The 22,928-nt window shown below is 40.3% G+C and overlaps 1 protein-coding gene and 3 pseudogenes across 1 annotated transcript; 2 read left to right on the top strand and 2 right to left on the bottom strand.

Moving 5' to 3' along the window:
* The first annotated feature begins 1,948 nt into the window (after positions 1-1,948).
* On the top strand, positions 1,949-17,593 carry LOC144664657 (protein mono-ADP-ribosyltransferase PARP15-like). The gene is made up of 6 exons (XM_078525830.1): positions 1,949-2,098; positions 4,352-4,913; positions 10,689-10,877; positions 12,142-13,336; positions 14,799-15,131; positions 17,002-17,593. The coding sequence occupies exons 2-6, from the start codon at positions 4,359-4,361 to the stop codon at positions 17,283-17,285; spliced, it is 2,556 nt and encodes an 851-aa protein (XP_078381956.1). The 5' UTR covers positions 1,949-2,098; positions 4,352-4,358; the 3' UTR covers positions 17,286-17,593.
* LOC144664715 (uncharacterized) lies at positions 5,840-7,408 on the bottom strand (annotated as a pseudogene).
* On the top strand, positions 7,866-9,240 carry LOC144666747 (uncharacterized; annotated as a pseudogene).
* Positions 17,594-21,136: 3,543 nt separating the features above from the next.
* Positions 21,137-22,928, bottom strand: part of LOC144665087 (perforin-like protein 1) — a 21,114-nt pseudogene continuing 19,322 nt past the window's right edge.

The raw sequence follows: 22,928 nt of genomic DNA on the forward strand, positions 1-22,928 counted from the left end.
TGAAGCTCGGTAAAGCTCGCAGGACTTTATTGACTTTATCTTCAACTTGAAGATTTCAGTTCCACAGGACTACAACAGAATACACTTAATAACTAAACATTAACATTAACAAGCTAACAACTAACTCTTGGTCGTGAGGGAAAAATTCTCCTCAAGTTCTTTTAGTGATTCATTATAACAGTTTAAAATATCACAGATAAAGTGGGCGCTTAGATTCAAGATATTTTCATCGCACATAGCTAAGATATATATAAAAAGTGCCTTATAATTCAAATTTAAAATTTATTTATTGTTATTCTAAGATGAGAAAATGATGAGTGGGTGCATTTCATCAAAAAATGGAACTCGTCACCAATAGATGACTTACAGAATGGGCAAAGTCTCTCATCTCGAGGTATCTTCTTGTAACGACCTGATTCAATAGGCAGTTGATGACTAGAAATCCGCATTTTGGTTATCGCCACTCTTTGATTGACATTTTTTATTATCCTTAGATAAGGTTCAAACCTAACTTCGTTTTTTATTTCGCCGTAAAGACTTAATTTGTTTCCAATTGAAGGATCTAATTTATCCTTATTTATATTTTTCAACCAATGAACCTGAAATTGTTTTGAAAGATTATTTTTAAACAACCTTAACAGGTTGGGTATTTTACTTCTTTCAAAAGTTGAAAAATCTATTGTCATCACATCTAATTTAGTAAAACGCAAAAGGTGTTTAATAGTGGTAAACCAAGAGTGCTTACCAGTGTTATCCAATTGAATGTTTGTCTCAAGAGCACTACTTAACATTTTGTTTTCCGAGAATGTAAGAAGTCTCAAAAAGTATTTAAAAATTGTACTATAAATAAGGAGGTGAAGGGGAAAGCGTCCAAGATCTCCTTTTACTGCGAGGTTACTTGCTTTGGAGTGAACCCCTAGAGCCATTTTGCATACTTTATTATGCATAGTTTCGGGGATTATTCGTTCATCAAAAACTTTGGAAACAAATTTATCGTAATTACCCCCAAACAATTTTAAAAAACAACCCCAAATTTCACAGTTGTACAAAAGGATTGGCTGTATAAGAGAATCGAAAAGCTTAAGAATTGTTGTGACAGAGGCACCATTGTAAATGTTAATCTCTGATAGGAAACTATATAAAGACCTTGTAGCTTTATTATACAGCTTCTTCTGTGCCAGTGAGAAAGAGCCAGAGATTGTGAAAACAATCCCTAGATAGACGTAGCTATCAGTTATTTGTAATGGTTGTTTACCAACCTGGAAATTAACGTCATGGAAATTAACGCTCCACTTAATTAACGACGCGGAAATTAACGTTAACAAAAATTAATGCGACTTAAATTAACGCGAAAATGTGAAATTCGCGTTAATTTCATGACGCGTTAATTTCCTATAATAAGGATCGCTGTCTATCTTCAGTTCTGTTTGTGTGGTACTGTCAGCCGTCCTCTCGTCCCAGCCCCCAACGGACTATTTGTATGGGTACAGAAAACGAAATCATAGCTCTTACTACAACGACGAGTTAGGCGGCATTCCAAATAACCCCAAACTGAAAAATAAAATTCTTGACTGTTAGCAGTCTCTTTCTTTTCCTAGCGTGCGACGCAAAAACGCGAATGCTAGCCACATTTAATAATTCCTCCCCGTTTTCCCCCTCATTTGTATAATTTCAACTCTTCCGGTCGCGCGAAGCATCAGGAACAAAATCCGATTGCTCTACATCTTATGTCAGACTTTTACAGCTCCGTATACCTATATGTAGGCCAAATATACCTATAGCTGATATGTGGAATAACCCCGTCCCCCTACCACCCGCCCTGTAACAGATAGCGAGGGTGATCTTTAGAGTGTGTGACTCGTGATGTTGTGTGACAAGCAAACGACATCATGTTTCACGCTCGAGCGCGCGCGGTGTTGGCGGATAGTATTTTGGCGCCACTGTTTGCTCGGGCTGCCGAATTCGAAGCGGTCACGTTACTGATTGAAACTGTAAGCTTTGAAATCCATTTGATTCCTTGAAAGATTCGCATACAGCGCTTAACTGGTTCAATCGAGTGGAGAAGAACGAGGAAAAGAAGAACTTCTGCATCAATCAGGTGAGGAATACGTCCCAAATGATTCGTCCAGACAGATCTGTGTTTTTAGATTTTGAACGTTTATAAAAGGCGCTCGATGATAAGTTCGCACGTTTATTATTGTGGTTGAATCGCGCTTTTGTTTTCTTGTGTTAAGACTCTATAGATTTACAACGCAACCTGATTATAAGGGCACCATTTGAATTATGTTTTTGTTTTGCCTCCGTAAAGAAATCCATTCAGAACACTCAATCCTTAGAAAACACGTGTAAACACGAACTTGTGACATTGATCGCATCGATTTCCTGACGTCGGTTTAATAAGCTTTTCAGTTTTCTTCCGACCTAGCAGCCTTGGGTAACCGAGGTATTTCTTTAAAGCTTCGTGTCAGAATTATTTTTTTTAAAGCTGGCTTGCGATTCGACTGGCGATCGAGCGGTCAAAGAAGCTAACATGGCAGGCCAAATCTGATCTGTTGATCTGGCCGCAGCCATTTATCCCTGCACGCGGTGTGACAGCAATATTTTAGTGTTGTTTCCTTTAAGGCCTCTCATAAATGTTCGCTGGGATATTCTTTTGTTTATCGGGTGTCATCTGCTCGTTTGTACAGCCAAGCGAATTCAGCAATTCACAATCCTACTCTATTATTTTATTACAAAGCAAAAACAAGAGATTCATTATTTGCGTCTTGAAGTTGTCACCTATTACAAGTCAACTCGGTGTCACTTTGTCACACAAAGGGTCGGAAACTACATGTCACACAACACACGCGTTTTGTGTATTCCTTTCAAAACTGGATATTTTTACTGACATATATAGAGTTCAGTGAAACCAGAAGATGTTCGTGATCTAACTTAAATTCACGGTTCAATAGGAATGGATCAATTTTGTAGATGTGGTGATAATAAATTTTCAAACAATTTCTTAGCTTTTAGGCGCCTGTGCAAAGCTACTGTCTATTGTTATAGTTCATAGTTCATAGGGCCGGATGGATAGTGCCCGCCCGTGAAATTTCTTGTAAACAAGCAGGCTACAGACAGAAAAAAAACCACTAAATTCGCTGCATTTAGTGGGTTTCTTGTCTGTTTTTGTCTCGTTTGTTACATTTCGGCATTCAATTGAGTAATTTACCCTGAAAAGTAAAAAAATAATTCACGATGCTCGCGTTTTTGATTGGGCGCGCGGAAGAAAATTTAGTGGTGAACAATAAAAACAATAGAGTGTTTCCATCTCGGAACTGTCGGTCTGATAGTTGCCCCTTGGAAATTAAATGTTCTTAAAACTAGCATATTAGCTCTCGAACCTGCGCTTTTTCGCGCTAATATTTGTTTTAAAAACATCAAATTCCCGCGGGGCAACTATCAGCCGATAGTTCCATGACAGACGGAAACACTCTATTGTTTGGCCGAAAGGTGTAAAACAGACCTCGAACTTGCAGACGATGTTCAAGATTATACTTCTAAGATTTGAACATAAGGTTTCCAAAGGAAAAAAACTTGTTCCTATATTTTTGTGCTCTCCCGAGCTGAGATGCCGTAAAAAAACCCGAGACACAAGTTAGCTCTACCTAAGCCCCGTACTGATTTTTTAAAACGAAGTTTCTGTTACAGTGGGGCAAAGTTGTGGAATAGTCTTCCCCACGATGTCAGAGCTGCTAGTTCCTCTAGCCAATTTAAAAGATTTATCAATTGCCTGATGTCTCCCTCGTGCTCCCACACGGCAAACATGTAAATCAGTTTTTTTTGTGTGTTTTAATCTTTGTAACTGATGTTTTTACCGTGTATAAATTAAGTATATGTATGTATGTATGTATGTATGTATGTAGAGTCACAAGACATGGCGACTAGGAGTATTGCTTCCCCCCCCCCCCACCCCCCCCCCCCTGGATGGGATGCTAGTCCATCGCAGTCGCATCGATTTAAAAAAACAAAAAGTTTAAACATTGGTTTAAAGTTTTAAAGAAAAAAAAAACACCCGAGTTAAGTCAATGTGTAAAAACGTTCCCTTTTTTCATTTATAGTAATGTTTAGTACAAGGATAAGGCGTGAAAACGGTCTGTGTTTCAGATGCATGGTAAATCATAATGCGACAGCTTGCTGCCAGTAAACAGCGCGATTCATTCAAACTTTCTCAAGTGGCGACTCTACGGTGCATAGGACTGTAACATTGATTTAAATATTAGCCAGTCTGACTCGGGAGATTAGTCCCCGTGTCAATAATTTAAATTACTTTTTAAATTAAAGAAATTACTTACTATGGTCATGTTTCCCTCAGGTCAAGGATGTGGAACGATGAGGCCAACCTTCACTACCCCACACAGCAGGTTCTATGCTTAGACGATGAGGTGGAGTATATATGGCAGTATCGCATGCCACAAATCAAGGCCATACAAAGGAAGCTCAGAGGGGTTGAAGGTGCTATTGAAGTTGATGATGGGATTTTTGTCACGGCCAGAAGTGATGGTATAAATTGGGCTTTACAGTTGGTTAATGAGCTTCTTGACAAAGTTGTACGCGACGATTTTGAGATCGAACAGCCAGGCATTACGACCTTTTGTGCGAAAGGGAGAATGGACAGTCTGTTAAGGATAGTTCAAAATGAAGAGAAGTGTTACGTACGCGTTGAACAAGGAATCCATCAACCATCGGCTCAGCCATCTGGCTCCAGTCCAAATGGGTCAGCGGTTGCCGGCACAGGCTCACCTTCTACAAACAGCAGCGCGGGCGGGGCGGCTAGTGCCATCGGCTCCTCCGTGAGTTTGTCCACTGATTCATTCTTCGTTACACCTCAAGGACAAAAGATCTCGTGGACGATTGGAGATATTGCAAAAGAGCAGGTTTGCTAATGCTTTATACTAAATTATAACCCACCATTTATCGTTATTGTAGTAATGTTTAATAACGAGCAGCAGTGTTTTATAAAGTTTAAAACACGAGGCGCAGCCGAGTGTTTTAGACTTGATAAAACACGAACTGCGAATTTATTGAACGGCTTAAAAATCTTCTGACGTAAATCAACTCATTCTTGCACTAATATTTAGATTTGGGGTTATTTTGGCCTAGAAAATTGGACGTAAAGTTTAGCCGTGTCTTTATCAGATATAAAGACACTCATTAAACATTAATTTCTTTTGTATTTTCTTTATGAATTATTAATGCTTTTTAAGCAAGTCTAATTCTACTGGTCCTCTGTTGTAGCAGCTGCTATTGATTTTGGGGAATAGGGACATTGTTTCTGTTGTTTGTTCTATTGCTCTCTCGAAGGGTAGCGAGCCATTAATGAGAGATCTTGCTAGTGCTGCCACCCAACCCTTTATCTTCTGTAGCATAACTTACAGGCTGACTACTGCTGCTAGCCTTGCAATCTGATTACCTTATTGCATGAAATTTTCGCGACACGTTAATTTCGCGAATTTTGCGATTCCAAAAAAATCGCGAAATTAAAGTGACGCGAATAATAAGTGTCGCGAACATAACATGACGCAAAAATTAAGTGACTCAGTCACATTATGCCAGTGACTCGCATTATGTCAATATTCAAGAGAAAATAAGTTGAGTACCACTGAAGGAAGGAATTATCAATCTTAATGGTTGCCGTCGTCAATGGACTCAAGAACAATAACTCGCGTACAAGCATGACCTGTTTGTAGACATTGTGAGAACTGCTCTGTTGTTGCTACTGCCGATATTGAGTCCCGCCCTTGCGTTTTTCTTAATGTTGATGTTATTTTTTATTTAAAATAATATTGCCAAGATTAAATTTAGAAATACAGTTAACAATAAATACAAGCGAAAATAATGAACGACGTTTCGGTGACATCCTGGCACCATTTTCAAGTTAAAATTCATATGCGAAAGAAAGTTATTTATACTAAGATAAAGGTGTGATAATGAATAAATTAAGATAAAAATAAATGTTCAATGTTTATGTTCATTAATGAGAACAATGTCCGTTCAAGTCTAAACAAATACCTTCGCGCGAATTGAGTCCGACTGAGTGTTAAGGCTCGGTTTCTTCATGCGAATCCACAACATTTCGTGTATTAAGCAATCGAACTTTCCCTGACATTTCTTTAAGATCTTAAAATTGTTGTCAGGTCGCCAACTTTATCAATTCGGTGTTCATTTTGAAGGTGTTTTCCAATGGCTGAAAATCGGTGTTCCTCAATGCGCTTATAAAGGTGACGGCTGGTGTAACGACGTATTCTCATCGCACAGATCACATACATAGTTATAAACAACGCACTGTTTATTTATTACAGGTGGTTTTGACTCCTGTAATTTGAGATCATCGCCAACTTTTCGGCTTCTAAAAACTGGCTGCAGTTTGTGGTCAAGTTTGTTACTCAAGTCCGAAAGGTGTTTCTTTACTATGTCCGCTGATTTCTGGTCCTTGAACGGCAGGACAATGCGGTAGATATTCTCTGTTTGAGGCGTCGATCGTGTGTCTTGTGACATCACTGAATTAACGAAATGGGTGATGGTGGAGTTGACAAGAGAATCTGGGTACTTGAGCTTAGAAAACATCAGTTTAAGGCGTTCGCATTCTGTTGTGAATAGTTCCCATGTTGATGACAGGCGGTAAGCACGGTTTAGCATGGTTTTAACTAAAGATCTTTTGTAGCGGTTGTCGACGTGACTTTGGTGGTGTAAGAGAGACCAGTGTTTGTTGGCTTACGGTAAACACTTGTTATCAGCTTGCAGCCCTTCTTGCATATCTCAATGCCCACAAATGGCAGCTTACCATTTGACGCGATCTCCATGGTGAAGGATATAGATGGATGACAGTTGTTCAAAGTCTTCAGAAAGGCTTCTGCGGTTTGTATGTCTTCCACTGTGGCTAGTGTATCATCTACGTAGCGTCTGTAGAAGTCTGGCAACTTGTTCTCGTTCTGTAGCTTTTCTTCGATGGAACAAAGAAAAGTATTAGCCATAAGGGGACCCAGAGGAGACCCCATCGCTACTCCGTCAATTTGTTGGTAGAGTTGACCGTTAAATTGGAATAGCTGTTCCTTTGTTGCTACTGACAACAGTTCAATTAAATCCCACTTGCTGATGTTTAGGTTGTGTGTGTTGTTGAACCAGTTATCAACAAAAGCTTTTTCAGCAAGGATCTCGATGGTTTCTTGTAGTGGGACGTTCGTAAATAGAGAAGAGACATCATAAGATACAAGGATGTCAGTTTCATTGAAGCTCAGATTGCGAATCTCGTCAGCGAAGGAAAATTGTCAGATATTGTGTAGCTGTTGATTGACAAGGGCTTGAGTTTATCGTCTAGCCATCTCGCGAGGGCGAAGTTGTAAGTACTTGTGGCTGATAGAATGGGCCTCATCGCTAGCTTTTCTTTATGGGTCTTGGGAAGACCATAGAGATGGGGAGTCGTGATCCTTTTGGGCAAACTGAATCGGCGATCTGTTTTGGGAGAATTTTTCTAACGACGGATTCGAGGTGTTCTCTTTCTGTAGTAAAGGGTGGTAGTTTTGGGCTTTCGTCCACGCGTCTTGGGTCTCTCCAAACTAACGGTGGTAAATTTAGCTGTATCATTGATCATTGATTAGAAATGATCAATGATCAATGATACAGCTAAATTTACCACCGTTAGTTTGGAGAGACCCAAGACGCGTGGACGAAAGCCCAAAAACTACCACCCTTTACTACAGAAAGAGAAACACCTCGAATCCGTCGTTAGAAAAATTCTCCCAAAACAGATCGCCGATTCAGTTTGCCCAAAAGGATCACGACTCGCCCATCTCTATGGTCTTCCCAAGACCCATAAAGAAAAGCTAGCGATGAGGCCCATTCTATCAGCCACAAGTACTTACAACTTCGCCCTCGCGAGATGGCTAGACGATAAACTCAAGCCCTTGTCAATCAACAGCTACACAATATCTGACACATTTTCCTTCGCTGACGAGATTCGCAATCTGAGCTTCAATGAACTGACATCCTTGTATCTTATGATGTCTCTTCTCTATTTACGAACGTCCCACTACAAGAAACCATCGAGATCCTTGCTGAAAAAGCTTTTGTTGATAACTGGTTCAACAACACACACAACCTAAACATCAGCAAGTGGGATTTAATTGAACTGTTGTCAGTAGCAACAAAGGAACAGCTATTCCAATTTAACGGTCAACTCTACCAACAAATTGACGGAGTAGCGATGGGGTCTCCTCTGGGTCCCCTTATGGCTAATACTTTTCTTTGTTCCATCGAAGAAAAGCTACAGAACGAGAACAAGTTGCCAGACTCTACAGACGCTACGTAGATGATACACTAGCCACAGTGAAAGACATACAAACCGCAGAAGCCTTTCTGAAGACTTTGAACAACTGTCATCCATCTATATCCTTCACCATGGAGATCGCGTCAAATGGTAAGCTGCCATTTGTGGGCATTGAGATATGCAAGAAGGGCTGCAAGCTGATAACAAGTGTTTACCGTAAGCCAACAAACACTGGTCTGCTCTTACACCACCAAAGTCACGTCGACAACCGCTACAAAAGATCTTTAGTTAAAACCATGCTAAACCGTGCTTACCGCCTGTCATCAACATGGGAACTATTCACAACAGAATGCGAACGCCTTAAACTGATGTTTTCTAAGCTCAAGTACCCAGATTCTCTTGTCAACTCCACCATCACCCATTTCGTTAATTCAGTGATGTCACAAGACACACGATCGACGCCTCAAACAGAGAATATCTACCGCATTGTCCTGCCGTTCAAGGACCAGAAATCAGCGGACATAGTAAAGAAACACCTTTCGGACTTGAGTAACAAACTTGACCACAAACTGCAGCCAGTTTTTAGAAGCCGAAAAGTTGGCGATGATCTCAAATTACAGGAGTCAAAACCACCTGTAATAAATAAACAGTGCGTTGTTTATAACTATGTATGTGATCTGTGCGATGCAGAATACGTCGGTTACACCAGCCGTCACCTTTATAAGCGCATTGAGGAACACCGATTTTCAGCCATTGGAAAACACCTTCAAAATGAACACCGAATTGATAAAGTTGGCGACCTGACCAACAATTTTAAGATCTTAAAGAAATGTCAGGGAAAGTTCGATTGCTTAATACACGAAATGTTGTGGATTCGCATGAAGAAACCGAGCCTTAACACTCAGTCGGACTCAATTCGCGCGAAGGTATTTGTTTAGACTTGAACGGACATTAGAGTGAATTCGTGTAACCCGTTTTTTATATGTTAATGAGTCGTATAATATTCTAATGTTTGTATACAATAAAACAATACACGAGTGGTCAGAAAACCTCAAAGAAATCACTTTAATAGTTATACAGGTGCACAGAAAATAAGTATAAACAGGACGTGTCTTTCTTTAAGCACTTCAAGAACATGTTCAACCTAAATCGAAAATTAGCGGTCTGGTTCAAAATCACGCAGGATTTAGTCATTTCACATTGTTGTTTTTCAGAAGATGAGAAAGAAATTTGCCAAGAGTAATAGAACACGTGCACAGCTATTTTCCTGCTCATTAAACCTTTTGTTTGCTAAACAAAAGTTGTTTGTCATCGTGATTTGCTAAAGCTCCCCATTGGATTGCTCGCGCAGAATTGTGTTACAGTCAAGTTTAATTTGTTTTTCTTTACGGGATGTTGAATATGAAATGTTTGTCTAAAATCGCAAGACAATTCAAGGCATGATAAATTTTAAGCCCCGTTATCTGTTTTGGTTTTTACATATTGGTAAATGCTTGAATTTTAACCTGACTTCCACATGCAAATAATTACGATTTGTCCGCAATTTTCTGTTTTCCTGTACAGCTCATTTAAATATTACACGGCGCATTTGCATATAAAAAACGGGTTACACGAATTCACTCTATTGTTCTCATTAATGAACATAAACATTGAACATTTATTTTTATCTTAATTTATTCATTATCATACCTTTATCTTAGTATAAATAACTTTCTTTCGCAAATGAATTTTAACTTGAAAATGGTGCCAGGATGTCACCGAAACGTCGTTCATTATTTTCGCTTGTATTTATTGTTAACAATATTGCCAAGGAAATGTAAATTGTGTCTTACTCAAAAACGCGAAATTAAAGTGATTCGAAATACAAAATTTTCGCAAAATCGCGAAATTTAAAGATGAATTCCAGTCCGTACTGCGCAATCTCGGCTGCAATGTTTATGTGAGCCCGCACGAAGGGAATGTTTACAAGCAAAACTAAAAATTCCGCGACAAACTTACCTTTTTCTTCATTATTAACGCCAGATATCCTTGCAGAACAAATAATAACGAGTAGAAGAACCTTGACGCTATTTCAAACCGACGTTTTAGCTCATCGGAACTTCTTGAACGAAACGAACTGTAATGGCGGACTAAAAAACGTCATGTATGCTGTCACCGAAGTGTAACGTTTCAACGAATTCAAAACAAAAACGTAAACAAAGCCCGAGTGTGCGCAGTACGGACTGGAAATCATCTTTAAGTGTCGCGAAATATGTGCACCTCAAAATCGCGAAATTAACATGTCGCGAAACTTTCATGTAATAAGGTAATTTCTTTCACCTGCGCCACTTTCGAAATGTCAATTTTACAAACCTTAAGCTGATTGCAAAATTCGTCTTCATTTCAGGCGCATACTCTTGTCAGTCCACAAGGCGTGTGCTCAAAAGCAATCTTCTCCGCAGCTGGTCCTAACATTACTAAAATCTACCAAGCTCCGCAACCGGGAGAAATTACAATAACTCCAGGTTACCTCTTGGCCTGTAGTCACGTGATTCATACCTGCTGTTCAAAATGGGATGGAGGCAATGGCGAAGCCGTAAGTATAGTCGATGATCAAAAAATATAGAGCGTTTTTATATGACGTCACAGCAGCCATACCGTAAAATTCCGGTTATAAGCCGCGGGCTTATTCAACTTCGTAAGGGGTTTTGGGTGGGCTTATAAGCGGAGGGGCTTATATCCTGGAGGGCTGAGGGCTTATAAGCGAAAACAAAAGTTTCGAAACTAGTCACTGAAGTGATGATCGAAATAAGTTTTATAAGTTAAAAACGCATAATAAAGCAACATTCAGCCCTGTTCAGTGCTGTCATCCCGCAGAGGGGAGCTTATAAACGGATGTAATTTTTCATTTCCAGGTAGATGGGTCTATAACCGTGAGAGGGGGGGGGGGGGCTTATTACCGGCATTTTACGGTATAAGTGTTCCGAAATAAAAGAAAAGCAGCGGCATACAGGTGTTGGTGTACTATGCAAATGTTTCGCGCTTGCGTCTGAAGCGGTACTTTAGGTAAGATTTCCGCACAGCCCCATAGATTAATTATGTATGCAACCATTTAAGACTAACACTTTACACAAACAGCAATCAAGAAAAGAACGAGTCAAGCAAAACATTGTATGCACAATAAATGTATGGGGCTGTGCGGAAATCTTGCCGTGCTTTATTTTGAAGATTAGCAGGAATTAAAGAAATCTGTATTTTTTTGCACTACTTTTGATCCATAGTAGTAAATCGAAGTAGTAGTCAACTGCAATTACAATAATAAATATTCGAAATACGCAAGTCGCCATTTCTACAAGCTTTCTTATAAACATTCTTATAAACGTGAAACCATCGTACTTACGACTTGTGTTTTCTGGCTCTTTAAAATCCCTTTAGTTCGAACTTCTCGTAATAAGCGTCTAACATAATATTCTGTACGATTTCATTGAGCGTTAATTTCCTATAATAAAATGGGCTTATCTCTGTTATGTGGGAGGCGCGGTGACCTATTGGTTAGTGCACTGGACTCCGGAGCGAGCGGTCCGCGTTCGTTCCCTGGCCGTGGTCACTGTGTTGTGTTCTTGGGTAGACACTTTACTCTTATAGTGCCTCTCTCCACCCAGGTGTATAAATGGGAAACATAATGCTGAGGGCATACCCTGCGATGGACTTCATCCCATTCAGGGAGGAGAAGAACTATTCCTAGCCGCTTAGTGTTACGGAAACCGGGATAAGCTCCGAAGGTTTGGGCCGCTTGGTTCGAGGCTCCCCTTTCTCTCTATTATGTAATACGCTAATTATATGTCATTTGCTCACTGTAGACTTTAAGATCCATTGTCCAGAAATCTCTCGTCAAAGTTACTGAGCTTGGAGGAAGTTCTGTTGCCTTTCCCGTGATTGGAACTGGCAATTTAGCCTTTCCTCCACACGAGGCCTCAAGAATCATGTTGGATGAAGCAGTAAAATTTTGCCAGAATAATCCACATTCCTTGGTGAAGGAGATTCGTTTTGTTCTGTTCCACGGAGATCAAGCAGTTATTGATGCTTTCAAGCAAGAGAGCACAGCTCTGCAAACGAAGAATCGTAAAACTGTGGAGGTCGTTCAAGGTGATTTAACTCAAGAGACAACAGACGCCATTGTGAACATTATTGGCACGGACATGAACATATGTGGGGCTGGGGAGTTAGGAAAAGCAGTTGCCAAGGCCAGCGGTGCTCAAGTAGAAGACGAGTGCAGTAAACTTGGTCAGCAGTCGCCCGGATCCGCTGTGCTGACAAGTGGCGGGAATCTGGCAGTACCGAACATCATTCACATGGTTGTAAATTCCTCTACTGTGCAACATCTCCAGTTGTGCGTGGAGAAATGTCTCCAACTAGCTGACGCAAAGGGCATGAAGAAGATTTCACTGCCAGCGGTTGGGACTGGGGCTAGTAGACTGTCGGAGGTGGTCTCGGCCCAAGCGATGTTCCAAGCTTTGAGAAACGTTTTAAATACTTGCGTAAACTTACGCCAAGTTAGAATAGTCCTGTACCAAGCTAAATTCATGGAAGCTTTCCAGAAAGAACAAAAGCTTATGGAACAGCGAGAAAATAAACAACCAGTTCCCAGTCCACCTTCAGTAAAAACAGAAGAACCGCCAAAAAAGAAGCCGCGGATGACCCTATATGGCGGCGTGCCAGATCTAAGGAACAAAGACAGAGTCAAAATCTACATCACCGGTCCCAGCAAAGCTGCTGTCAAACGAGCTACTGACACACTGACGCGTGGAATCACCGAGGCGTTTACAACTCAAACAGTGCAACAGCAGGGAATTGGAAAGCTTTCTAAGAAGCAGATCGATGGTCTTCAGAAGCAAGCCCAGGCATGCGACGTCAAATTGGAAATTGATCAATCTACGAGTCGTATTGTTGTCCGTGGTGAACACAGTAGTGTTGCAGAAATGATCGGGAAGATCTGGGGCCTACTAAACGAGAGAATTTTGATGAGTCGTGTTAAAGAGCGCGCCAAACTATCAAGTAAGTCGATACAGGGCCGATACAGGGCCGAAGGCAGAATCTTGCATGGGTGGGTGCGAGCGCCAGAGGTGTGAGCGTCTCGTGGGATCCGTATTCTCCCCCGGGAAATTTTGAAAAATCAAGTTGTTTAAGTCCACATTTCCTTCATTCTGAGAGTCATTTTACCCCTCACTCACCGATTAGGCGAACCTTTGTGGCCCTTGGGTGGGTGCGGAGGCACCCATCGCACCCCCCTGCCTACGGCCCTGCAATACAGTCAAAATAACTGTACTCAGAAGGGGTGAGTGAGGGTACGTCTGTATTCACATTTTTGAACTGAAATCAGTAAGGACTTACCTTGCTACTCGTATTAGACTGCTTGACGTCTTCTTATCTCTCCAAATTGGCGAGCGGTTATTACGAAAAGGTATACAAAACGTTTCTCTCGCTTCGCACACATCCCCATCGCTTCACACCAAAGCACGCTCTTTAGCACTCGCCTCTCCATATCCCTCTTCCACTTTTAAGCCCGAGTCAAACGAGGATGAGAGTTGATGAGGGTTCAAACTCTCGCTCTTGTTTGGCATGGAACTCTTATGCACTCTTATCGACTATCATCAATTCTCATCCTCGTTTGGCCCGGGCTTTAGTCTACACGATGAGATTGGCCGTTTTTAAGCTAGAGACGATAAAGGCGTCTGGTATAAAAACGGGACGCATTTAATAGACGGCTTTTCAGAAAAAAAATAAATAAAAAATAAAACAAAGACAGGGTTCTATACTCGGAGGACACTGGACACGATTAATCTTTTTGCGCACATTTACGAACAAATCGACTTGCATCTTGCTGGAAACATGGCGGGATTGCATCTTATGAAGTCTTTTTATCTCTGTCGTCAAGCAGAAACACAAGAAATGGAGATGTTAAAAATATTATAAAAGAAGAAAAATAATTAAATAAGCGCCGCTCTCGAATAAGAGGCGCGGTGCTAATTTTGGTATTTACAAAGAGACTGAGAAACTGTGTCCATGTTGTAAAACAGCTCTTGTATTTCATTCCAAATAATTTTATATTAAATTGTGCATACCTAGTACGCGCCTCACTCAGTTCTCTCTCATTAACGGCGTCCCGTTTTTATACTAGACGCCTTTAACGCCTAAGACGTTAAAGCTGTCCGTTAAGAGCGTCGTTCAGACGCACTTACGAAAAGACGTCAGAGCCATCAGACGTTAAAGGCGTCTGTGTTATTTACCGTTTTTATACTAGACGTTAAAGTCGTCTCGAGACCTTTAACGTTAAAGCTTTAACGTCTCTAGCATAAAAACGGCCATTCATATAATCAATATATCCCTCCTTATAGTTCACAGACGTTCCGTGATATACTGTTATATCACTGCCTAAACATGTAGTTATTCGGTTTATCAAATCATCAACCAGGAAATAAACTTGTTCTAAACCTTTTTTTTTGTGTTCTTATATTAGCAACGACACTTCCGACAAACTGGGACCCAATGCCTCGAAACCAAGCCGGAAATGACGTCACTGTCCACACGGTTAATCTGTCCCCTATGTCTCAGGAGTACCAGGATGTAGCTGTAAGATTCCAACAGACTACAGGCTCGGTGGCTCTTGCAATTGTGAGTATCGAGCGCATACAGAATCCTCATCTTTACCAGGCCTACCAACTTAGAAAAGTAAAAATGGACAAGGATAACGGAGGCACAAACGAGAGGCTGCTATTCCATGGAACAAACCCTGACAGCGTGACGAAAATAAATACTCAGGGATTCAACAGGAGCTTCGCGGGACTAAATGGTAAGGGCAGTGATACAGTATTTAGTGCACGGGCACGTAGAGATACAGGAATTATAGCACACAGGACCCATTTATTATTTGACGCTGGATGAGTTATTAATAACGAATAATTACTGACCTCCTAAAATTCTATTGTTCTCTCTGTGCAATATATCGACGATTGCAGTCATGAACCAAAACATCAGTGTAGAAGCGACTGAAATCGTCGATGTAATGCAGAGAAAGAAAAATAGGGGTTTTAGGAGGTTCAGTAATTATGCGGCCTTAGCTGCCTGCAATATACCCAATAGTGCTGCGAGCTTCAGTAATTTATCTGTTTAATAATAAGCTGCTGATTTATTTGGGTACATACGAAAGTTATCTTTGAGATGTTCAATAGCTAGTCCTGTATCGGGCCAAAGTGAGCCATAGGCGCCGGAGCTTAGAACGGTTTCTGTAGCATTAAGTTGCTAGGAATATTTCTACTACCCGGTGAATGGGATGCTAGTCCATTGGAGGATTTTTCCCAGCATTTAATTCACCAGTAGCTATTTATACACCTGGGAAAGGAGAAGCACTGTGAGAGTTGAGGCATATTGCTCAAGAACACAACACAATGGCCCCAGTCGGGGCTCAACCCTGACCTCTCGATCCAAAGTCCAGCGCGGGCGCTCACCATTAGTCCACCACGCCTCCAACATACTGCACAACAACATTGCAGAGCATTTACGCGCTCATTTCTGACACGGGTCGACATTCTAGAGGGGACCTTGATTATAGATCTGTTGTGTTGTATTGTTTTTCGAGTGTAAGTGCAATTACAGTTTATCCGCCTTACTACCTCCTCGTTAGTATGGTAATCCTTTTTCTGGCACGAGCAAAACATCTGTCAATCATTTTGGGTTTTTTTGAACCCCTTCAATCCCAACACACCGTTCAAACGACCAGCTCGCGCGTGAATACGGTCACTTTCTTTACCTTAAAATATAACCCCTTTAATACGAAAACACGGTAGCTGGGTTTTGATGGTCAGTTTGTCTACTCTATTTCAAATTTAAAACTTTATCTTTAAACTTATGAATAGTTGTTTATCTTACCAACAATTCACTTCAAAAACTAGAAGAAACCTGGGTTGAGATTCATCTCGCAGTTGCCGATGGGATCGTTACTTGTGACAAAAGAAAAAATAAGAAGCAATATTGAGTCTCTCCGAGGGGTTTTAGGGTACAAGGGAACATGGCTATAAAATAATCGGGGACAAGGGAACAAAGAAAAAAAGCTTAGAGCACGGGGGAAAAAGCTGTGTTTGTATTTTGGAAGGAATCAATTTTTTAAAGAACAAAGGGGAAAAAGGGAAATATTTTTGGAAACATGGGAACATGCCCCTCCCCCCCCCCCTTATTATTGCCCCCAGTACCGATCCCTCAGGCGACTACGAGATGGGACACGCCCTTTTTCTTCTGAGGTTAAAGGGACCGTGTCACGGATTTTAGCCAAACTTAGGCACAAGAAATGACCATCAAATTCGTTTTAATATATAATATGACCTCTTAAAACAGTGAAGGGATATTTAAATAACACACCAAATGCAAAAGAAGGCACGGATGGCCAAAAGTGTCAAAGATTGAAACGGATTGCGATATGGGTTTTTGAAATGTGGTCCGACGGAACCGTTTTCAAAAGTTAATCTCATTTGCTTGTAACTTTAAATTGCAACGCCCGGGAGACACATTTTGCTGCTGTTAAGCTATGGTTTTGTCATTTAGAATCATTGAATTAATTTCTTTGCAAAAATTTAGTTTCATAGCGAATAAAGGACAAAATTCAATAGCAAATCATTAACTTAGCCGTGACACAGTCCCTTTAATTCCTGCATATTGTTTTCCATCAGGGTCTGCCTTTGGGAAAGGAGTTTACTTCGCTAGGGATGCCGCCTACTCATATGGTTATGCCGCAAGGAGCGGGGCTAGTGTTGGTAACCGGTGTATGTACCTCTCCAGGGTCCTTGTAGGGCAGTATTGCACAGGAGCCCCACCTATGATTGTACCTCCTCCAAAAGATCCTTCACGGCCAGAAATTTTGTTTGATTCTGTGGTAGATGATACTGGAAATCCAACGATCTTTGTTGTATTTTTTGACAATCAGTGTTACCCCGAGTATCTTATCAAGTTTTAATGAACTGGTAGAATTTCAAATGCTAGTTTGACCGTTTGTCGTTTCTTTTTAAATAGATAATCATCCGTTTTGTCAATAATCGGGGTGAGCGATGTTTTCACAAGTTTTTACACAAAATTGTAGTTTTTTTTTTGTAAATAGACGATTTTTTTACCTCATTTTAGTTCTTGATCAGCTGATAACCATTTTTTTGTATTTTTTTATCCGTTTGTTACTGTTAATATTAGGAGGAATTTAACATACGAGCGATGTTCTCGCACAAAATTAAAATTTTTATGAATGGACGATTTTTCTCCTCATTGTAGTTCTTGATCAGCTGTTAACCAATTTTTTGTAATTTTTTACCTGATTGTTACTGTTAATATTAAATGGAATTTAACATACGGCGACTACGGACTACGGTTGGACGCGTGTTTTTCTCACTTTAAACTGCTTTTTTCTGCGGATTTTGCGCCTGATGTTTCACACCACCGAGAAATTTTTGCATTAGCCGCATTTCTCATTTAATGTTTCACGTCAATGAGAAATATCTCGGCGGCGTGGCATTTCAAGCGAAAAATCCGTCAGAGCCTGATTCTCATATGATCGCCCCGATCGTTTCTGTCGCATCGATCGTTTGCAAATACTGAGACGATCTTAAGCCTGGTTCTCATATGATCGTCCCGATCGTCTCTGTCGCTTCTGTCGTTTGCAAAGTCTAAGGTGATTGGAGCAAGCAAACTTTTTGAAGCGACAGAAGCGACAGAGACGATCGGGACGATCATATGAGAACCAGCCTTAAAGGCTGGTTCTCATATGATCGTCATATGATCATATGGTTCTCATATGATCGTCATATGATCGTCCCGATCGTCTGGTATATGCAAAATAGGAATAATCAAACAAGATAATAATTCATGATCTTTTCTTTGTTCCCGCATACGAATATTCGATTTTATTCCGTTTGACGCACGTGTGTTTTTTCAAAACTCCGATATTGCTTATGGCAGCATTCGATGCAAGAGCAAACCTCCTGGCCTCCTATCTTCTCGTTATTGCCGTTTTACGGCGCAGAAGCAAAAGGGAGACCAAACGGAAACGTAGTTCTGGGTAATAATGATGCACAATGGGACAGTTTGGATCGCTTCGATCGTCTCCCTCTGCGAAAGTAGTTCTCATATAGTCGTTCGCGATCGCCTCGGTCTGCGACCGATCGCCCGGACAGAACACGGGCGATCGAAGCGATCGCGATCGCCCCGATCGTCGCAGACGTCTCTGTGATGTTCTCATATGATCGCCCCGATCGCAAGCAAACTTTTTGAAGCGACAGAGGCGACAGAGACGATCGGGGCGATCATATGAGAACCAGCCTTTAGGTGGTTCTTATTGCGGTGTTTTTTTGGGTGGTTTGGGGGGGGGGGGGATGAGAACCAGCCTTTACGTTCAACAACCGAAAAAATGGTAAATCATCAGAGAATCATTAGGATTCTTTTTATTTGAAGAATCCGCAAAACTTCACTTTTGCCAGGCTGGTAGCTGTTATCACTGTTTTCCCCTTTCCCTTTTGCATGGTTCATAGAGGAAAATGGTATGAAGCCGGGCAATCTTCAAATGAGCAAACAAGATGCAAAGATTTATGTTGGAATGTCTACGACCGTGCACAACATTTTGTTTTTCCTTAAAGGAGAAAGTCACCCAGAATGGCCATTTATTTTCTTTACGCCAATAAAAAGTTTACACAAAGATATGTTATTCACCAAAATTTCAGCCTCCAACGTGCGCTATAACCCTACGAAATCTTTCTCAAAACTCGACAACTAAACGCCGCCATCTTGGAGCTGGTAATGTATGCGTGACGTCATAGAGCTCAGCCCGACGTTTGGCAGGGAACTTTAAATACTCGAAACTCCATGTTTCTTCGTAGTGACTTTTGTTTGCCAAATGCCTGCTTGTGCAGCTCCATTTTGCTCAAACATAGCTCCAAAAAATTCAAACAACAAGGAGTTTTGACAATAAAAATGTTCCCGCCAAAATTCAGAATGAGCTCTTTGACGTCACGCGGCGTTAAGTTGTCGAGTTTCGGGAAAGATTTCGTAGGGTTATAGCAAACGTTGGAGGCTAAAATTTTGGTGAATAACATATCTTTGTTTAAACTTTTTATTGGCGTAAAGAAAATAAATGGCCATTCTGCAGTGAACTTCTCCTTTAAACGCTATGCACGAATTACGTCAAAGAGACGTTTCTATTAGTTGCTCAGACAGAAGTAAACATCTATTGTGTTGTGTGCACGGTCAAGGCCAAACAAATGTGAACTAAACTTGGTCAGGCTTGATAACCATTCTTCTCTATTCACTATGCCCTTAGCAACCATTCGATTGCTACTGCGCACACTCGGTTGCCCGGCACCGCTGTGTCCACTTCCAAGTTTTTCAAGTTTCTTCCCCACCACCCCCTGGGTCGAACAAAGTCGGCGCCTCCATGCAGGTTGCGATGGCTGAACTCTAACCACGCTGCCAGACTTCAAGCACGAATTCCTGGCCGATGCACGATAACGAAAATATCAAAAACCTGAGATCGTGGATCCATGATGGCAGCTCCTGGGAAGTTATGACGTAGTTCCTACGTAACTATAAAGTCATTCTGTTTTGTCGAAGACTTCAAAAGGAATATTCCTGGATAATTTTACACCCTACAAGTTTAAGGGCTTCAATACTAGCGATCCTACCCCCCCCCCCCTCCCTCTTCCACAACATAGGAGGCTATGAAGCCCCTTCTGAAATGTTGTTAAAACATAAAACATCAAAAAAAAAAATCGTAAAGTATATTACGTAAATCTCGCTTGGGACAGTTTCTCCTCAACGAATCCATTTCGAAAATATTTTACAGATTAAGGTACAATGTTCTCTTTAAAAGGACAATTTAGTCTCAAATGCACCACAGATAGAAAACGCTTCTATGAAGGAAGAAAGATATTTCGATACGGTTGCACCACTAAACATTCCATGAGTTGATTCGCTCTTTTATTTCCAGTGCTTCTTTGTCCGTGCTTTGCTTTTGTGTATGACATATTTGTTAAATGTATGACCTTTTTTAAATTAATAAAGATACTCTTAATTACGCTTACATTGTTTTCTTCTAGCGCACTGTATAGAGGTAAGGAAGCACGCACGCTATTCACTGCGCTTATATTCAGGTACGCTTTTAGTGCACCCAGAAGGGAAAATGAAAAAGTCTTTTGGTGACAGATCTTTCAGTGTCAGTGCGCCTACACTTTGGAATGCGCTTCCAGCTAGCCTTCGTAATATTAGTTCTATTTTTAGTTTGAAATCTCGTCTTAAAACATATCTTTTTAAATTAGCTTTTTTTTAACTTTTAGATCTAGTCAATAATGTGTATATAGTTAGTTTATTTTAATAATTTTATGTTTTAATATTGTAATGTATATAGTTAGTATATTTTAATATTTTTAAGTTTTAATATTGTAATGCGCTTTTGCTCATTTACATGTTAAAAAGCGCAATATAAATTCATAAATTATTATTATTATTATTATTATTATTATTATTATTATTATAAAATTAACAGGCAAGTCAAACTGGATTATAAGCTTTCTGATTACAGTTTCAGTTCATTGCAAGTTATGCTGTGCGTTGTTTAAAGAGTTCACAAGATATTTTAAGCTGCCACAATAGTATTTGTTAAGAGATATATACAACACCTTATTAATGAGGTGGGGAGCCGGGGAGCCCGAGGCCCTCCGTTTTCAGTTTGACACAGTTTCCCTCGACACAGGAGATACAGAACAGACGACTGGGGACGAGTCAGTGACAACACCTCAAGCTCAAGCACGCGTCCGGACTCTATTTTTCGTCTTATTTGTAGTAATAACAGTAGTCAATTTTTAGATTGCCCCAAAAGTCAATTTCTGCATTCATTGGTCCAAACAGTCGATTATCTTTTAAACTAGTAACGCCATTAATATCGTCACAGTCCCATTTAAAATATCCTTCTCTTACTTTCATTCCTTTTACTTCCTGGCACTGATGACTGTGTTTAGTCTTAAAAAGTACGAAAGGAGAGTCAGTTGGCAGGAAAATGGCGTTACTGGCGAACCCGTCTGTACGGCAACAGTAACCTATATCTATATAAATATCTTTATATAAACCGTCTGGTACTTGGCCTCTCACCCAATTCTTGTTAAACGACACATCAACCCACATAACAGCGGCAGGCACAAACCCTGTGTGCGAAAAATGATGTCATAAATTTTAGCGATTTTTTCTGAGCAAGATTGGGTGATTTTCCGAAAAAATTGAAAAATTAGTGATATCGTGTAAACCAGTTTTTAATGATTATATAACTAAGATGGAAATAAATGTTCAGTAAAAGAACAAACAACTTGAAATTGAACAAAAATTTGCAATGCAAAGTTACACAAAGTTACAGGCATCCATTTAAAAAATAAACGGCATGCAGAAGCGATGACGTTTCACAAAGGGTCTAACATGATTTTGAATTATTATTATTTATTATTTGTCAAAAACTAAACGTAAATAAAAGTAGCCGACACCTTGTGCGTGATAAAGACTGTTATCAAATTGTAGTGTACATTTTTTCAACCTAAGAAGCAATGTTGGTGATTATTTTAATAGCATAGTTAGGATCTGATGAAATTCAAATAAATACAGTAGTTATGAATGCACAGGCCAAGGATGCAAAAATAATAATACATTTTCTTCGTAGATTTCCTCAATTGAAGAACAGTAGATTGCGTTATATTGTAGTGTGTCAAACGGTCTCTTGCTCACAGCGGCCCTGTATTTTATAGAATTAGAAATTTCTGTCTTCTGAATCTTATAGATGCCATCATATAAAATTTAGTCTCTTTCGTTTATACATTGTGGTGTTCCATTCTGACTGCACGGGAGTATTTTGCTTTTGAGTTCTACGCGGCGATTTGTTGTTTAGTTAAACTTGTTTTCTGTTCGATTGCGCGAAAAGGACAAAAAGACAAAAGGACAAAAAGATCCTGCCGGTCGGTTGCCTGCATAAAGCGATAATAATACATTTTCTTCGTAGATTTGCTCAATTGAACAACAGTAGATTGCGTTATATTGTTAGTAGTGTGTGACTTCCGATAAATGACACACGATACGCGGGAGCTAGTTTTTCAGCTGCGAGAAAGGTCAAACGGTCTCTTGCTCACAGTGGCCCTGTATTTTATAAGAATTTGAAATTTCTGTCTATTAAATCTAATAGATGCCATCATATAAAATTTAGTCTCTCTCGTTTATACATTGTGGTGTTCCATTCTGACTACACGGGAGTATTTTGCTTTTGAGTTCTACGCGGCGATTTCTTGTTAAGTTAAACTTGATTTCTGTTCGATCGCGCGAAAACGACAAAAAGACAAAAGGACAAAAAGATCCTGCCGGTCGGCTGCCTGCATAAAGCGATGACGTCGTCAGCTATAAGTCATCGCTTAAAAAAATTACAACTCGACTGTGTTGACTGGGGGGGGGGGGGGGTGGGTACGTAAATTTAACGAGTACTAAGTTGACAGAGAGAAATTTTAGCGAGTACTAATTAACAATTAGACTACAAGCCCGAGTTTTCTATGAGCTAAATAGTCAACGAGGCGCAGCCGAGTTGACTATCGCTCAT

The sequence above is a fragment of the Oculina patagonica genome, chromosome 9 (genome assembly GCF_052425735.1).
Source record: "Oculina patagonica isolate OP01 chromosome 9, crgOcupat, whole genome shotgun sequence".
In the NCBI taxonomy this organism is placed as follows: Eukaryota; Metazoa; Cnidaria; class Anthozoa; order Scleractinia; family Oculinidae; genus Oculina; species Oculina patagonica.

Coding starts and splice junctions, on each gene's coding strand:
- LOC144664657 (XM_078525830.1), top strand. CDS start 4,359: ATGTGGAACGATGAGGCCAACCTTCACTACCCCACACAGCAGGTTCTA. Junction 10,878..12,141: donor ATGGAGGCAATGGCGAAGCC/GTAAGTATAGTC, acceptor TGCTCACTGTAG/ACTTTAAGATCCATTGTCCA. Junction 13,337..14,798: donor AGAGCGCGCCAAACTATCAA/GTAAGTCGATAC, acceptor TTCTTATATTAG/CAACGACACTTCCGACAAAC.